The sequence below is a fragment of the Anthonomus grandis genome, chromosome 10 (genome assembly GCF_022605725.1).
Source record: "Anthonomus grandis grandis chromosome 10, icAntGran1.3, whole genome shotgun sequence".
In the NCBI taxonomy this organism is placed as follows: domain Eukaryota; kingdom Metazoa; phylum Arthropoda; class Insecta; order Coleoptera; family Curculionidae; genus Anthonomus; species Anthonomus grandis.
In genome coordinates this window covers 10046434-10064695 of record NC_065555.1, presented here as the reverse complement: position 1 = coordinate 10064695, position 18262 = coordinate 10046434, and the positions used below count along the sequence as shown (strand labels likewise).

The 18262-nt window shown below is 31.7% G+C and overlaps 1 protein-coding gene and 1 long non-coding RNA gene across 9 annotated transcripts in view; both read right to left on the bottom strand.

Annotated features, from left to right (window-relative positions):
- Positions 1-4675: 4675 nt before the first annotated feature.
- Positions 4676-6678, bottom strand: LOC126741475 (uncharacterized). 2 transcript variants are annotated; one of them, XR_007662196.1, is made up of 4 exons: positions 6472-6678; positions 6379-6414; positions 6148-6318; positions 4676-6088 (listed from the first exon to the last, which is right to left on the bottom strand). It is a non-coding gene; the product is annotated as an uncharacterized LOC126741475 (long non-coding RNA). The 2 variants fall into 2 exon arrangements; XR_007662194.1 differs by having other exon boundaries at positions 6379-6678.
- A 3936-nt stretch (positions 6679-10614) lies between these two features.
- The window catches only part of LOC126741139 (embryonic polarity protein dorsal-like), a 33256-nt gene continuing 25608 nt past the window's right edge, over positions 10615-18262 (bottom strand). For all 7 annotated transcript variants that reach the window (XM_050447475.1, XM_050447480.1, XM_050447478.1 and 4 more), the window contains exons 3-10: positions 17587-17798; positions 17332-17510; positions 15625-15875; positions 15281-15563; positions 15101-15220; positions 14947-15006; positions 14555-14875; positions 10615-11081 (exon numbers count right to left, since the gene is read on the bottom strand). In XM_050447475.1, coding sequence (XP_050303432.1) covers positions 10942-11081; positions 14555-14875; positions 14947-15006; positions 15101-15220; positions 15281-15563; positions 15625-15875; positions 17332-17510; positions 17587-17798 — 1566 coding nt within the window. In that variant the 3' untranslated portion in view covers positions 10615-10941. The remainder of the gene's footprint in view (positions 11082-14554; positions 14876-14946; positions 15007-15100; positions 15221-15280; positions 15564-15624; positions 15876-17331; positions 17511-17586; positions 17799-18262) is intronic.

The following is an 18262-nucleotide window of genomic DNA, read 5'->3' as shown; positions in this document are numbered from 1 at the left end:
ATGGGCTTGTTCCCTGTTTTATTTTTGTCAGTTTTATTTTTCAGTCGCGTTTTCATATTGTTCACTTTTTTCATAAAAGCTTTAATATCCATCTCCTTGCCAAATAAAGTAACGTATTCCTTAACGATATCAGTTAATGCAGCAGTTTTCTTTTTTTTTTCATGGCTGGAACTTGAGATTTCTCGAGGCTCTGCGGAAATGCTTGGACTTTTTCAGCGATAAACATCATCCCGTTAGGGGCATCTTCGGTAACTTCCTGTTCACTATCGGTGTCAGACATTTTAAATATTTTATTCACTTTAAAATAGCTGCACAAATAAGTTTGATGGATCTTCTTTACATCAATTTGACGTGCGAACTGCTTTTGATTATGAAACAAATAAGATCAACCCCATCAGTTACAGACCATATACGCGTTGACTGCACGCTGCAAGTCATGTCTTGTCGAAATCGCTAATCTCTGTACCTTTTACTTTATTTTCCCGAAGCATTTGCTTGCAAGGAAGAGGTAGAAATTATGAATATGAATTAGAACAAAACCTTTTACTTCAAAGTAAATGCTTCAGTTTTATAAATACGGGCTATTGTCAGGTCGTTAACGGTGCTCAATACGAATATTTAATTTAGATTGGCATTTCTTTAATTTTATCATCAATTTTTGGTTCAAAATTGCTTATAAAACCACTATTCATTTGTACTATATCCTTTGTAAAAAAATGTGTTCTTTCTGATTCTGCATTAAAAAGTAGTGGTTTCAATTTAAAAAATATGTTGATAACGTCATATCTTTTTTTGAGTCACGCTGTATATTTAATTTCCACGTAGAAAAACCCTAAACCATATATTAAAATCGACTGGTTCGGAAATTTTTTACAGCAACGGTCCATTTAATTTTTATTGAAATTATCCGCTACTTTACGGATGCACTGTATAACGCTTTGTGATCTGTCCAAGGCATTTTATTGTGAAGATTATGGAATACTGTTCTCAAAGCTCAATAAATATAGCTTATGTGGTGGAATTGCAATGGCTAGAATCCTATCTATCAAATCATACTCAGAGACTTAGAGTGTCTGGGTGTTTGTTTGATTCTAGATCAGTTTCAGTGTCACTATGATTTTACAATTACAAGTTGTGATTGAAATCATTACTACATTCTTTTTTTAATGGCTATACTTTTTTTAGATGTCTGCAAGCAAATCTTCAATTTAAGGTAGGCATTAAAAATCAGTTGAAAATGTGGTTGCCGTTTATTTAGCTAAAGCATACTTCACTATTTATTCGTAAAGTGTATATTCTGATTTAATGAATTACCAATATTGACATTAATTTTTTTCGAAAACCGCCAAGATTTGGAGCTAACGCTTAGTCGCAGTTTTAGAGATGAGACAGAACTTTGACAATGCTTTGGTTAAGTTTACTTTAACTGAGTGTTCTAGTTTAGTTTTTATCCGACAACTATAATTGTATTAAGAACAGAACTTAAAATGTAATAGAGAAAATAAAAAAAGTCGGTGAATGCGATTTAATAATAGTTTGTCTTTAGATATTTGATAGCAAGGTCTCCACACAACTATTGCATATTCTAGTCTTGATCCAATGAGACAATTAAAAAGAATAGGTTAATCACAAATAAAAAAATTGTAATCCAAAGTCTTCCTAGGATAAGTAATAATACTTAACCAGTTCATAAAACGTTTGAGCCAATCACTAACTCTTTTGAGATTCTCGTGTTATTAAAATTAAATATTTTGACAAGAAATTTAAAAAAGTGTTTTATCATCAGGAAAGTTAAGAAATTTTGAATTGACTTTGCCAAACAGGATAAGTAAGGATCTAAGGGCCTTGTGCTCTATTTACCTAGAATTGACAAAACTTAATTTTTAAAAATATTTTTTTCCTGTTAGTGGAGCCCTTAATCCTGCTACAGCTACACTATACCGCAACTCGATTTATTACAGCTACCTCACAGAAGGGTATAAAATAAAAATAACTCAAAATGTGTATGTTTTACAAATGGAGGTCCTAAATTTGACTACATCTCTCCATTATAGGTCTCCAATAGGCAGCTAACATATAATTTTCGTGTTGACCTCAACTTTGCTATGTGTGTCTATCGGATTGTAATAAGTATTTAATAATAATTGAAAGGAGCTTCTCTTGATATTCCCATTCATGCGCCATACAATAAAACTTTAAAACTGATTTGCCTACGAGCACATAAATTTCTTAATGCAAAGTGTTTGATAGTGGCTAGCGCGGTCTTATATGTTGCTTAAAAAATCAATACAAGTTTCTACAACAGATGATGACTTAATTTACTTTTTTTTTCTTTTTAAGGCAGTACGTCTGAGATATTGTATTAAACATTATTCATTTCTGTTTAATTTTCTGATTTTTTGAAATATAAGTTTGGTCATGTTTTACATATTGTTGTATGATGCATTATGATGTACCCTATTATTACGCATTATCATATTTATGTGTATGTGTAATGTGTTTAACTGTATGGTATTCTGGAGATCGTTTCACGCGAATAACAGCTTTGGTGTATCTATATTATATTTGCACACAAAATTGATTTTGACTTTGAAAGTTGAATAAGCTATTTTGACTTTTAAAGTGACATATTCTTTAAAGCGCAATTTATGATTAATTATCAAACCAAATGCAAGAGATAGAAATTTCTTGCATGATCTTTAAAAATTATTTTCCCGTTACCAATTTTTAAATTAAATTTATTTAATATTTTTTACTGATAGGTATCAATGGCATAAAGAAGAACAATAAATTTTCTAGGGTTAAGTCCCAATGATAAATTATTCGACACTCCTGACAGCCTCCCAAGGTTGGCTTCTTGCATTTTGGCAACATCAAAATTAAAAATTAACTGAAAACAATCATAATACTGAAGACACTTATATAATTATAAATAGAATATAAAATAGGATTCAACATGCTTTTTGCAGAACAGCAGCCGTTCTGCCTTGGCTAAAATACAGTCATCCATACGAACCCGTTGTACTCGATTAGTTAATAAGTACCAATGTATTTTAAGATAAACGATCTAAAGTATTGAAGACTTTGGAATAATCTAACGTTACGAAAACAGACAAATTATTTTCATCTGAAGATTAAATAATTGTGTTTGTTCTTCAGCTAATACAGTTTAACAGCTCTTTAGTCACTATCCTTATAATATTCATCCAGTTCACATAATTAAGCAAAAACAAATCTGCTGTTACCCCATTTTTCAAAAAATAGTTTAGTGTATTTTTTGTTTTTTTGCATAAATAGAAGAATAATATTTATTTAGTTCATATACGTCAAAAAGGTGTTGAGGAATGTTGCTACATTTTATTTTTAATTATATTTACTTTCTTTTGCTGTTGCCTATTTTTTCTTACTACTGCTTTGCCTGAAGTATTTAATTTTTTTTTCAGATCTTATAGAAAAGATAGTCAGATTACGAAGTTCTTGTTGTAGTTATTTTTTCCAAATATTCGTATTTTCAATTGCTCTGAATTTATTAAGAGCCTTAATGCGTAATTTTATTATGAGATCAATATTGTATGTAAGCCAGGGTGTATTAGTTTTGTCCTTATCAGTAACTAACAAAGCATGCTTGTCAAAAAGTCAAATTAAAGTTAGGATCTCTAGATTATCGTCAGCATTATTCAATTCATAAAAAGTCTGCCAGAAAATATTTTTGACATTTGACCTACTTTAAAAGAGACCGCTATCGCCGCTTCTGAAGCATATTCTAGATAAGGAGTTATAAGAGAAAGATAAACTTTATTGATAGTTGCAGTATTAAGATTTTTCGAATGGCTATTAAATTGATCTGAAAAATCAATCTTTTAAGCTTACACCCTCCAACGTAATAATCCTCAATGACTAATTTTTTTTCAACTAAGTATATAATAAAGACCTCTTTCTTGTCTAATTTTACTTGACTAATAAAACAACAAGATTAAAAAGTTCATCTTGCAGCATAACAAGTGAACAGTGGTGAGCACGTCATATCAACGCTAATACCTCAGTAGCAGGAAATTCATTCAGTGTCACTTGGGGATTTACACACGAAATGGATTTTTATTTATTTAATATGGTTTTGGTAGCTCATGATTGTTTATTAAGGTGAGAGCGTATTTTCTAAAGAATAATAGTACCTGTTATAATATTGATAAAATTTTAAAATATATCAATGTTCCAATATTAAAGGGATCTTGGCAACTTTTAGGACAATAAATAAAAAGGCCAAATGTCAAAATAAGTAATGCAATTTTCAGCTTTTGATACATATTTTAAGATTCCAGGTGGCACCATAGGATTTTCAGTCATCCAGTAGATAGAAGCCAAGTAGTAGGCTTTTAATCGGCAAGTTTACCTAAATATAAAAATAAGGGTTTGACAAGTGATACAATTTTGATCCAAATTCAGATACTTTCAAGAATCTCAATTTGGGTCCATAATAAAACCAAAAGTCAACAGATTTAAATAATTAAATATACGTTTATTTGCCAATATAAAAATGTCTAAGATTACATCAACATAAAAGGGCAATAAAACGGATAATCGTATAAGTTGCACTATAGTTATCCATTAGTTTGTGAAATTCTGTTGTAAAAGTCTGAAAAAATATATTTAAGATACATGGGAGTATAAAGTAACTTTATGGTAGTAAAATTCACATTCGGTAACAGTCACATTTGCGAATACGATACCTTTCATTTTACAATCTATTTATTATTATATATATTTATTTATTATATTATAAATTTTTAACTTTAACTCCAATGGAAAAAATACATAAAATACATTTCAAGAGTTATTCAACAAATTATATAGAAAATATTGAGTGTCAAAATTATGGAATATGTGTCGACTTCTCGATTTACCACTTAATTATCCTCGGAACCCTAAACATGCAGTTTTCTTGTTAAAATGACTAATGAGGAATCGTAAAATAATATTTTATATTTAAAATAACACCAAATAAATTTTGCGTATTCAAAGAAGCAATGATTAACCTCTCTGAATCTATAGAACATTTGTAATGTCATAAGGTTTAGTGTCCTAAGGATGATTAATAAATCGAAACGACCAAACTCCAACAATACCAAAAAGAAGAAGAAACAAATGAATTAGACAAAAGCTCAAACCCCACATGGAAAAAACTAGAAATTTTTATGAAGGGGTCTGAACTAATTTAGTCGTGCAAAGTATACAATTTTGACCTAATTCTCTAGTGCGTAGATGAACCATGGAACAACATTTTGAAATTTGATCCCGATATTCGTTTGTTTTATTAAAAATTCTTTAACGGGAACTAGATTAATCGAAACTCCAGCCAAAACCATCAGAGTTCTGCCTTGATAGCTGTCAACTTCTTGAATGGTTTGCAAGCGAGACGCGTTGCCAGGTGTCTACCACATTCTCAGAGTTCTTGAATCTTGGATATAAACCAAATCTTGATTGAAGCTTTTGTCAATTCTGTAAATTCAAATAAACTTATCATGTATAAGTTCTGTTACTCCTGTTGGACCAGTATATAGTTTTCTGATTGCCAGTTTCTCCAAGTTACATCTTCTGGGACGTCGCGGATTTCATACCACCCTCCCAGATAGCGTAAGTCAAACCGACTTGAACGTCCCAGTGATTCAAAAATGGTACATAGAATAAATCCCAGGGACGGCCCGTTACATGTTACGAAGTGTATGGGAAGTCCCAGAGACGTGCTTTTGGAACAGTAGGGGTCACAAATGGGATTATCCCAAGTTGATCACATAGACATACTTTGAACTAAAGGTACTTAGTACTAAAAAACGTACAGGGGACGTATTGGCTATTCAGTGGATGTATATGGCACAACAATATTTACGTTTATCGGATATTTATAGATTATTAAAGGGATGGTAGAAAAACTATACAAGCGGGTATATTTTAAAAAAAATAAGTTAATAGCATTAATAATTTGTAATTTCCTATTTCAGCCTCCCACGGGCGTGGTAAACACGTAATGACATAATTTCATGCTCAATATCATTTCGTGTATTTCGTATTTTTGGGTTAGGCATTAATCCTTCTAAAACAAAAAAATATTATTTAGTATAAATTAGGCTGGTCGTAAACGCCACGTTGTACCTATCACAAGGCTCCTGTAGTGTCCAAGTGATTTAAATAGATATACGTATATCGTTGACGTATCACATTTATTTCTTTAAACTTTAACAGATTTTCTGCATTTTAAACTTACCAATTCCTCACAAACTTTTAATCTTTCAATGCGTTTCTTCCCTTTTCATGCTCTTCCAGCTATAACCAGAAGCAGCATTGTTGGTAAATATTCTGGATATAGATACTTACTGCGCCTACCTTGTGTTGCCCACCAATTAATGTTACAAAATTAACCTGCAATAATTATAGAGTCCAGTCCAAAGCTTTCAATTTAAAATCACCTTCGCTTACTGTCACGGCCACAAAACACCGAGTTTTCAAAACAAAAGTCAGTTACTACGAAAAAAACATAGAATCGGCTAGCGATTAAACGTCCAAAATCCAAAAAGAAAATAGAGGATGGAAAAATCAGTCACAATAACGCAATAAACTGAACGTCCCCAATGTGAAATAACAACAGAGAGAATTGTCGACAACAACGACCTCTCCATGTCGTGAAGCAAAACTAAATGGTAGCGGGGTTTGACGGTGACTCCAAAATAAGCGCCAAATTTGAATTTTATTCTATAGTAGCGTGCTTTTAAAATTAGTTGGGAATGTATGGTTTTTAGGGAAACTACAGTAGATTTACCTCAAGTCAAATCAATCATTTAAATATTATCACCAAAAGGGCTATATGAACACTATTTTATCGATTTTATTATTATGGCAGTGAATACTAAGAAATAATGACTTTCTTACTAATCCGTTCAATTTGATAAGACAAGGAGAATAATCCCCAAAGAAATAGGACGTTTCATATTATTTGTAAAACTGTTATATTATAATATTATTCCCAAATTCAAATACATATACATAAATCTAGTTACACTTATGTTATCTTAACTGTATGATACAGTAGATACTTTTACGAAGTAAAACGAACTAATTTATTTTCTTCCTTACATAAAAACTGAAGTCGTGAATTCCAGTAATTTGAATATGTAGGTTATTCCTTATAAAATCATAACTTATAATCACGGTGGCTTGCTCATTAGATATACACTCATATGTCGATAATACTGTAGATTAGGTACACTTTATGTTTATGACTTTTTATTAAAGGAAAGTTGACTATTACTGAAAATCTATCCCATCTTTTATATCTAGCTCTACTCTTTAAAAAACCTTTTGTAAATTTATCTATTTATTCCTTTAACATTCACAGCATAGTTTGATGAAAAGTAGGTTTTTATTTAATGAAGTGGAAAAATATCCTGTTCTTAATTTACGTGGGCATGTCTATTCTGACTTTCGTAAAAAAGCTTTCAATGGGGTTTCTTTTGAACTTTTGTGAAAACCTGTATAATATTATAGACTTCATACTAATTTAATTAATTTTTTCAACACATAAGATTTACATATAAGTTTTAAATTAATTTTAAAACTAATATTTCAATTAGTTTTAAACCTACCTCAAGAGTCTATCTATAGGAATCCAATCTAGGACCATTGACGAATTGACGACGAAATTGACGAAACTGGGCTGCCAAGGCAGTTGTGCATATAGGTCTCCTGATGGACCCGTCATGCCCCACCGGGGGTTACCAGAGCCCAACGGCCTTAGAGAAACCGATAAGGCTCTCTGGTCTGAAGGACTTAAAGTCGCTCGGTACACTGAAAGTGTTACCCAAGTATTTGAACCTGGCGCGCGTAAGTGCTGGGCACTCCCCGACTACATAATAATAATAATAATAATAAACGACTTTTTTATTAAACTCGGCGAAGGGCAGCCAAAACTGTTTGCTTAAGCATACAGAAATCAGCAATACACAATATTATAAATTACATGGTATAAACAGTCCTAATTAGTTACAATAATTATGATAACGAGAAATTTACAAAATTCAATCCAAATATATTTAAAAGTTCACAACCCTGGTATAGAACTATATTTACTCAGCATAAACCCTTTTACGATTTTCTTAAAACTTGACAAACTACAATTTTGAAGTTTATTATGCAACAAATTATTATATAATTTTGAAGCAAGAAACGAAAAGCTACGTCAAAACATAGCTGTGCAATGCTTTGGTATATTTAAAAGGGTATTTTGACGTGTGATACGATCATGAGTGGAGAATCTAAAAGTTAAACGATCTCTAAGATACTCAGGCGCTCCACTAGAGATAATTCTATGAAGAAAGCATGCGAAGTGTACCGTCTCTCGATCCTGCATATTTAACTACTTCAGTGCAGGTAATTGTAAATAAAACGTATACATGAATTCTGCAAGCGTTTTAATCTTTTTTTTGAAGTTACATCCAGGGCTGGGCCATACACAAAATCACAATAAGCAGTATGAGAGAGAACCAATGTTTCGCATAAAACCTTTCTCAACGGCAGTACGAGTTCGAGTGCCAATTGGCTGCGAAATCGTAAATTAGAATCAATTATGATGCCGAGATTCTTACATTCTCCCACGATCGGGATTGGAGTTTGGGATACATGAATAATCAAATTATTCGTTGCCCACTCATGATCAGGACCAATTTATATTACGACTGATTTCGACGGATTCAGTCGCAACCCAATATTTTTAGAATATTCAGCTACTGACTCTAAACACTCATTCAATCGAAGAACAACTTCATCCGCATTTGCTTTAGAAAAACTGGTATATATTTGGGTGTCATCCGCGTATCGTTGAATTATACAATTATTGACAATAGAATCCACGTCACAGGTATAAATAACAAACAGCAAGGGTCCCAAAATCGATCCCTGTGGCACGCATTTAGTCAAAGGCATCAAAGATGATTTCCAATCCTCAAAACGCACTGAGACTGAGTTCTACCTAATAGGTAGCCCTCAAAAAAACAAATGGACGAAAGAGAAAATCCCAAAGAACTTAACTTAGCGCACCGAAGCTTGTGATCTATCGTGTCAAAAGCCTTGTTGTAATCAAGCAGCAAGCAGTGCTGTAGTATTACCCTTATCAGCTGCTTCATATATATCGTCTAGGACGCGCAATAAAATAGATGTTGTACTATAGCCTTTACGAAAGCCTGATTGATTAGGGCTAAGGAGAGAGTAGTGCTTTATATAAGTAGTCACTTGGGCGTAAATTAGTTTTTCCAGGATCTTAGAGCACACACATAACAAACTTATAGGTCGTAAGTCAGAAAACATTACTAGTTTATTATTTTTGGGCAAAGGAAAAACCACAGATGATTTCCACAGATCAGGGAATTGGCCACACAGAAGGCATTCATTAAAAAGATGTATAAGAAAAGGGGCTATAATCGGGCAGCAAAGTTTAATCATTTGGATCGTTATACTATCCGACCCACAGGCATTTGATTTAATAGTAAAAATTGCATTTAATACATCAATTTCTAAACACCGTGTAAACTGAAAACTGCTTGTTGGATGTATCTGTTTATATTTATTTATACAAACGTCAGTGATATCTATCGCTAAAGCATCAACTGATTCTATAAAAAAATTGTATCTTCGGGATTCCTTAAATAATTTGGTATTGTTATATTGTGTTTTTGTTTCCCATAAATATTAAGATCATCTAGAGCTTTCCATGTATCTTTACTACTATTATTTCGCGCTATAAATTGTTAATAGGCCTTTTTCTCTTTTCGAACAGCATTTGTGAAATAGTTCCTGATTTCTTTATAAGCTTGCCAATCCTCTAGTTTTTTTGTTCGCTTATATTTAGATAATGTTTTATTTCGCTCCCTTTTCATAATTTTTAATACATCCGTAAACCATGGTGCCTTTGGTTTTGTCACACATACCTTTTGAATAGGTGCGTGGCAATTAAATAACGCCAATATTTTGTCATAAACTGTGCTTTTTCATTTATACAAGCAAGGTCAAAAATATTTCCCCAGCCAGTGTTTATCAAGTCAGAGTTAAACGCCTCAAAATCAAAATATTTAAAACTCCTAAATACAACAAATTTAGGCTTCCTGCTAAGTATTCTACATAAGAGTTCACACTATATAAGCTGGTGGTCTGTTAACTCATGCATATCATGATGTTTGATGTCACCGTGAATCATATTAACATTAGACAGAATAAAATAATCCAGCAAAGTACAATTAGTTTTAGAGAGTCGCGTTGGATTTTTTACGACTTGCGAGAGAGAAAAGGAATTAAAAAAGACATGGTCAACGGTTTCATCCTCCTCACAGCACCATCGGTATTCCGGGTTGTCCGCAATACCGATAGTATGCAGATGGCTTCTTAAGTGCCAGTGACCGGTTAAAAGACCTGTCACTAGCCGAATTTCGCGTCTTTTTAGGCGTAGTAGAATATAGCTCTAGGACCATTATTATTTCTACTAAACCGTATTAAAAAAAAATCTTTTACTGCGTATTGATGACTAAAAAATAAATTGTGTCAAATAAAAGGCTTTCTTATTAAATATTCTTTTATAAATAGATACTCTTTTTTTTGGTTGGTCATGATGCCATTATACATATCATTTTAACATATTATATAACTTTTTTACTTTAACACTTCATTATGTCATATTTAAAAATTCGTAAAAAATATACGTACTACTTTTTTTGTTAAGTAAATAAAATATATAATAATAAAAGTATTTACATAATCGGTATTAAAACTTAATTATTAAATATTGTATCATTTATAATATTTACTAGAGTAAAATATCTTATTTGTCAAATCTAAGATATAAATTAATTATTATGCTTTTATAATAATTTGTACTTTAAAACCAAATCTCACTAATTATATCAGTCATTTTTTCATTGTCCCGTCCATATGAAAGAAGTTTTCTTTCGATGCCCTATATGCCTCTTGGCAAAAGTTGTTAGATGGAAACTGCTGTACGTGATTCTGTTGAGCTGTTGGCACTTGCATGGTCTGAAAGTCGCATTCTGAAAAATTAAAATATTTTATTAAAGTTCCTTTTATTACTTTTTATTGTTAAATATCTATTACAGGTTTAAAGGTATAATGTATTTTATAATGTTCCATCATTTGAAGTCTCTAACATGAACTGTTATTGTAACATTTAGTGGTGTATGTAGAAGGTATCCCATTTTGCGGACTTTTGCGACGCATTTCCGTTATTTTTAAAGTTAACGCGATGCGGTTTTCGTGATAGTGTGCTATTTTTCCGTAAAGCTAAAGATGCCGTTAATAAAATTTTTATAGCTTTAAGATAGAGGGCATTTTTGAAACTGTTGCATTTTGGAACTCCCCTCGTATTTCCGTTATACTGCAACTTATCGAAAAGGTAAAACAATATTCCTATAGATTTTTTCTGTTGATTTTAGTGGTGTAGATAGTATTTATTACATATTTACTATTTTTGAGTTATAAACCCAACATATGTTTTTTTTATAGAACACTCTGTACCTATAAAATTTGTGTTTTTTTACTGTTTCATAAATATAAAATAGTATACACTTTTCTTGATAAATATGCAAATAAATAACAATTTTCTAAAATTAAATACATAATTTAATAATAATCTATGGCTATTGTTCATGCCAAGAAATAAAAATAAATGTCAAATATTTGTATCTGATAGATTTTTTGATCGACTTTTGGTTTATTTTAAACTTTAACCAGTTAAGCAATTTTTTTTCGTTCTTTTGGTATTTTTATTTATTTAATATTTATCAAGTTCTTCTTATATTTCTAAAGATAACTTAGCTATTGTGGCTATGAAAATCTCTATTATCATTATAAGTTTGTGCTTGTTGAAAATCCAGAAAAAAGGCAACTATTCTTGGAAATATTTTATTCACAGAGGTTCTAAAACATACAATAAAAAGAGCTGAGAAAGAAAAGAGGAAGATGTTCTGGGAACTATAGAAACAATAACTTTGTTCTCGTGTATAGAAAAATTAAGAAGAATTGGTGTAAAAACTGACTAAACTGCTGACTGACTAAACTAAAAATGCACAGGAGAGGCGATTCCATACCTACGACCAGATTTTCGAATGGCCTGTAGTTTATCAAGGACCTAGAACCCGTACTCAGTCCTCATGAATTGAATTGCGACGTCCAGGGGTGGTTGACGAGAGTTTTAAAGACAGGGGCTGTTCGTATAGAGCATGTGATGCTTGTAGCTCACGACAACAGAAATTTCTTCATTTAGCCTGATCTCCTGAGGAGCTCTATGAGTTGATTGGAGGAAAAATTTATTATTTTCTAAAGATCTTTTAACACCAAACTTCAGTATGTTCCAGTATTCATATTAAACGGATTATCACACACTATTAATAAAAAAATCCCTCTGTCAAAGAACTATACCTGTAATCAAAATCTGGCTTACTTACGTACAATCCTTAGCCAATAAGGAATTTCTGGCAATGGAAAAATTCATTTATATATAACTTGAAATCATTAAATTAGACAAACTAGAAACGAGATGCGTACCGAGTGCTGTGGTGCCATCTCAGAATCATGTTTTAAAACATAAACAAAGTCACTGGATCTAAAAAAGCGAAATTAAATATATATAGCCGGTTCTCCTTTTATACCATGGCCCCATCTAAGTCATAGAATAAAACATGAATTAAGGTATCTAGAGCCAAAAGGGGAACTATTTAAATGAATATGATTTGGAATGAACTTCTCCACTCAACATACTGAAGGAATATAAGTATTATCCATATAAATATCATATAGTGCAATATTTGCTTCATATGAATGTCGAGCGTCAGAAACTGATTTGCTAGTAGTATTTGCAGCAAATCGATGATAACGATTTATTTAGACTTGTCTGGTCAGACGAATAATTTCGACAACTAATATTAAACCGAACCTAACCTAACCTATAATTTACTTAACATATTTCTGAAAGTAAATATGATTAATTCCATGACCCCCAAAGCTTAATCTTATCCAGGAACATTCCATTCTCGACTGTGTCAGAGACTTTTCACAAATCCAGAAACTCAACTGCGGTATCCAATTTTTATTATTGGATTGTTGATATAATGATAATATTAGCGGTACTATATAGCCTTACCATCTCCTCGAGTATCATATGTTGGATTAAACTGGTCATTGCCAACTTACTTACGTACCAACTTTCACCCAATGTTTACAAAGAATATGTTTAATTATTTATTGCTGCTTTTTACGAGCTTCATTTTTGAATAGCCTTGCTTACCGTTTATTTATATATAATTTATTACTAAATACTTATAAAGGTTAAGTGGTAGTTCTACTTCTATACATTATTATTGATAAGGTGCCTACACGAAATATGACAAATGCCCCAAACGTCAAAAAGCTTCATATCATTCAGCACAATTTAAAGATCTGCTTGTCAAACGCTTTTTTCAAGTCTAGGAACACCAATGTTGCCACCTTTTTATTATTAAATTTGATTTAGAGAGAAGATTATTAAATATTTCGAAATTTTCTGGATTATTATGGACTAATCTTTGCTATTTTTATACTTACAGAAACACCAGATATTAGCAATAGTCTTAAAACCTTAACGAGTACAGAAACAACTTTTACAGTAGGTTTTCACAGACCGAACACTTCAGTAGCCTTTACTGATTCAGAGTAGATGGTCTTTATGCCAAAATATCCTAGGAGTTATTGAACCTCGTCTAGCAACCTTACCCAAATATTTATGTTTAAGATGAAGTTATAGTTTTATCTATGGTTTTTGATCGTGGATGTCTATGAGTTCTAATTTTTCTAACTTTATTTTTTACAAATTCTTACTATTTAGGTCATTTTAAAACCAAATATAATAAGTGCGATGAGCCCCTAGAAGCTCCATGTTATCCAGCAAGATTCTATGATCGATCGGCGTCAAATGCTTTTTTAAGTCTAGGCACATTAATTCTGCCATTTTTTTATTTTTCTGCCAAGTCTAATTTGTAGATATGATAATGAATCAATTCTAACAGAAGTTGGAATTGATTGGTCCTCCGGTCTTGCAAAAACGATATTGATATAAATACGGAAAATATACTGCTCTTTCAAATTTCTTGGATATTACAGGTAATTTTTTATTAAATTTTTAAAAAATTTTAAACCGGATCTACTGTTTTGTGGATAAATTGGTCAAGTATTTATCACCAGGGCTGATTGGGTTGGGTCACCAGGGAGGGTTGTGCTTTTCCTTTAGTGGTTCTGTTGAAGATGTTATTTGATGTCACCTTTATCTATTTACCAGCCAATTCAAATTGATTTTCTGATTTGATGAACTTAAGATGAAACCTGCGTCAACTAGTTAAAGCATAGAAATTATTAGATAAATATGTCTTCCCAAAAACATACAAAAGTATATGGGTCTAAAGAATTTTCACTGAAGCTTGTTTTTAAAGTATGCATATATCTAAAACAACATTATATGAAATTATTTACATACCTGTTAAAGTATCAAAGGTCAGAAAATTTTCAGGCATCATATCCATTGTATCTATCGCAAGTTTGCGAAACTCGTCTGAATTAAAGAGCATACCATTATTGTCAAATATGTTATGTTCAACAATTGGACTTGGATTTGCTTGTTCATTGGGAGGCTGGGTAACTATTGGCGGTTGATAGAAAGAATTTATTATATTTAAAGGATATGATGGAGGATCAGCTTGCTGCTGATAGAAAGAGGTTGTTGGTTGCGTATAGTCATCCAATCTTTTGGCATCAGTAAGGTGAGGTTCCGATTTAAATATATTTTGCTCAGCAGTTTCTAAAAGAACACATTAAAATTATAAGCAATATTGCAACATTTTTAGATAAAAGATTTTAAAATTAACATACCACTGAAGCTTCCATTCCAGTCCATAGACAATATTGTTGACTGTTTTATCTGAGAGTATTCTGAAAAAATAAATTTAATAGTATCGTTATGTATATCTCTTCCAGTATTATCTTTAAAGTATTTAAAGAATAATGTCTTGTAACAACGACTTGCCATTTAGTGTTGGTAATGTTTTTGTCATTTCGGATAAGTCTCTATCAAACCTCGCTCTCTTTCTATCATAGTTCATAGTTTTAGGGCTATTGTCTTTAGGTATTTGCAATAGATTATTTTCTGAAAGTAAAAATTTAGTTTATACAAGGCGTTACATAAGAAAAATGTATTTGATCCTACCAAATCCTTTATAAAATTCTCTATAGTATCTACATGTGCACACGCTACGGGTTGATAAATACAAAAAATCTCTAGCTTCACCCTCACTACCATCCGAAGGTCTGTACAGCTTCAGCTTGACATTAACCATATCTTCACCGTCAGACATTTGGTATGGTGGTGCTTGAAAAGCTATAGATGAGTTTTTTTTCTGCACTTCAATTTTGGTTGCCCTCGCTTCCCATACTACTTCACCGTTTTCGTTTTCTTTGACGAATTTTACTTCTATGTCCCCTTTCTTAACCTGTAAGTAAACCCAAATTGCTAGTGTTGATAGAAATGAAACAAATTACATCTCAACATACGTCGCCACACCATAAAATAATTTCCTTTCCATTACCATCTGCATCGCTAATACAGTCTGAGATCCTGGTAATTGCCAAATCGGGAACAGTATTTTTATTTTTACTGTAAATAATGTTACTTACTACAGGTTCGCAGAACGTACGCAGTTTTTTAGTACCATTTTCGGTTTCCCAATAAAAGACTTGGCAACATAACCGAACAGCCTTTGAGGATATTGTAGTGCGATTATTCGATTTATGGCAAAAACCATCTATAAAAGATTTGTTCGTTATAAGGACTTGTCATTGATTATCTCTGTCAAGATTTAATTTCTAATATAAATTTATTCGTTTCCATTCCGTTTATTGCCTACAAGCCTTGTCTGGATTTAAGCAAGACAGAATGAAACAAATAATTCATACTGAACTTATTGAACTAATAATTTAACTTGAAGTCTTAAGGTTGAAGAACTTATATATTGGGAGCAGCATTAGTATGAAAAAGTCTGCCAAATCGGGTAAATTTAAATGTTACAGAACTTCAATAATTAATTTTAGTTAAAGCATAAATTAAAGCCATCTTTTAGAAAACTTTCTTCATACAGAAGGCTGTACGCGTTTCCCAGAAACAACTAAACTATTCTTTTTTAAGACAAATGCGCGAGCACTGGAAAGACATCAAGAGAAAAGACGATATCGTATAACTTATTACCAAAATAGAGGAAACCAAGCAAGCAGCGATTTTGAGCCTTATTTCGGAAGGCTAAACAACATCATTTGCATTTAAATATTAAACTCAAGAGTTTAACACAATGCTTTAAAAGAGAGAATAACCAGAGTTATTTACCATAAAAAATAATTTGATATTTGCACCATCTACAATACTAGGTGAAACCAAAACTACTAATTACTCTAATCGAGATGTGAAAGCTCCAAACCGCTATGCATCTTCATTCTTCATTGCTAATTAAGTACCAGAGCATCCCATATTTTAATAGGCCTTCTTATGTTAAATATATATTTATGTATAATAGTAATGATATTAGTTATCTGCTAATTATAATTATTCCATAGATCGCGTGTTTATGTTTTGAGTTATTCGTATAGTATTAACTATTTTATTCGTGACCTATTTTAGATTGTTTGATTAATTTACAAAATAATATGATTATTAAATGTGTCATACAGAATATTAAAAGGAGAGGTTATATAATATTAAGAGAAGAGGCATTTAAAATAATTCAAAATTTCGAATGTCAAGGACAAATACAGCAAAAGCATAATATAAAAGGAGATTCTCATTTACTTTAACAGGCATTTCTTAATAAGGAGAATGTACCTACATAACAGCGGCTGCAACTCTGTAGGATCTGTAGAGTTTTGGGGACATAGATGAGTAGGAAATAAAAAATCCGATGACACTGTTTTACGTAGACACTTAAGAGAAATACGAAATACGTGGAAAAAAATAATTTGAAGGTCAGATACCATAGCAGCAAAGCATATCTATAGGATAAATGCTTGCCTGATTGGAATTTTAATAATGAGGATTAAACTTGATTCGAGAATATGGATAAGCCCCAAGAAAACAAGAAATTCCCAAAAAGTCCAGTTTTTCTTACTACCCAATGAAACTCCCCTCCTCAAATAATTTTCCAAAAATCTATTTTTTAATAATGATTTTCACAATACTTTTACAATTATATACAATACAATTTACGCACTTACTTTTATACGGATCAACATTGATCCGTTCTCGTTCTTCTAACCAACTCTTAACGTCTCCTTTCCGTACACGCACAATTCCCATATATCTCAACTCAATGATTGCTGAAGTGCCTATAGATACATTCGTCCTAAATACACCATTTTCACATCCATTTCCTGTTAATTTATTTGGATGTACTCTAAAATAATAATTAATATTATATTCCTGGAGATTTCATATGAATATCTTTATAAAATATATCAATAAATACTTGCAAATATGGTTGTTCTGTTGTGACACAAGACACTATCAGTAAGAGTTCCTTCTCGGCATAATTTGGGTCCTGCACCTGGATTCGGATTTTCGGAAAACTTTTATTATCATTAGTAGTATTAACTCCTAATAAACAGCCTGCTCTTCGTCCACTACCAGTTTCTGATTGGTATCTAAATTTACCCAATCCATCTGAAGCTGGCTGCTCTATCATCTAAAAAAAATATCGGTTGAAAGTAGTATTTTTTACATTTGTTATTCTTCTCGTGTTTGTTAATTTTTGAAAAGAATTAAACAGAGTTAAAATATTTCAATCTAAAGGTTTAAAATAGATTCGGAGTTGATTAACTGTTTCATAGATCACAGATGCAATATTTGAAGTCTCTACTAAGTCTTCTGGTTAAGATTATATGAAAATCTTTGCAAAAGAAGGTTGCAGTTATTAGATAATTATCTGAAAGAAGAGTTTTGTAAAGTTAATATAACAATATATATAACCAAACAGTAACCCAATAAAATATTTACCAAAATTCTTAAGTAGTTTGCAAAAAAATTTGTCTAATTTCGTCGATTTTTAATTGCGTCTACACTACAATGGGATACCAGAGCATCCTATATCTTACCACGCAATCTGACTAATAGATACTGGTATACAAGAATCATTCCATCTACGTTCAC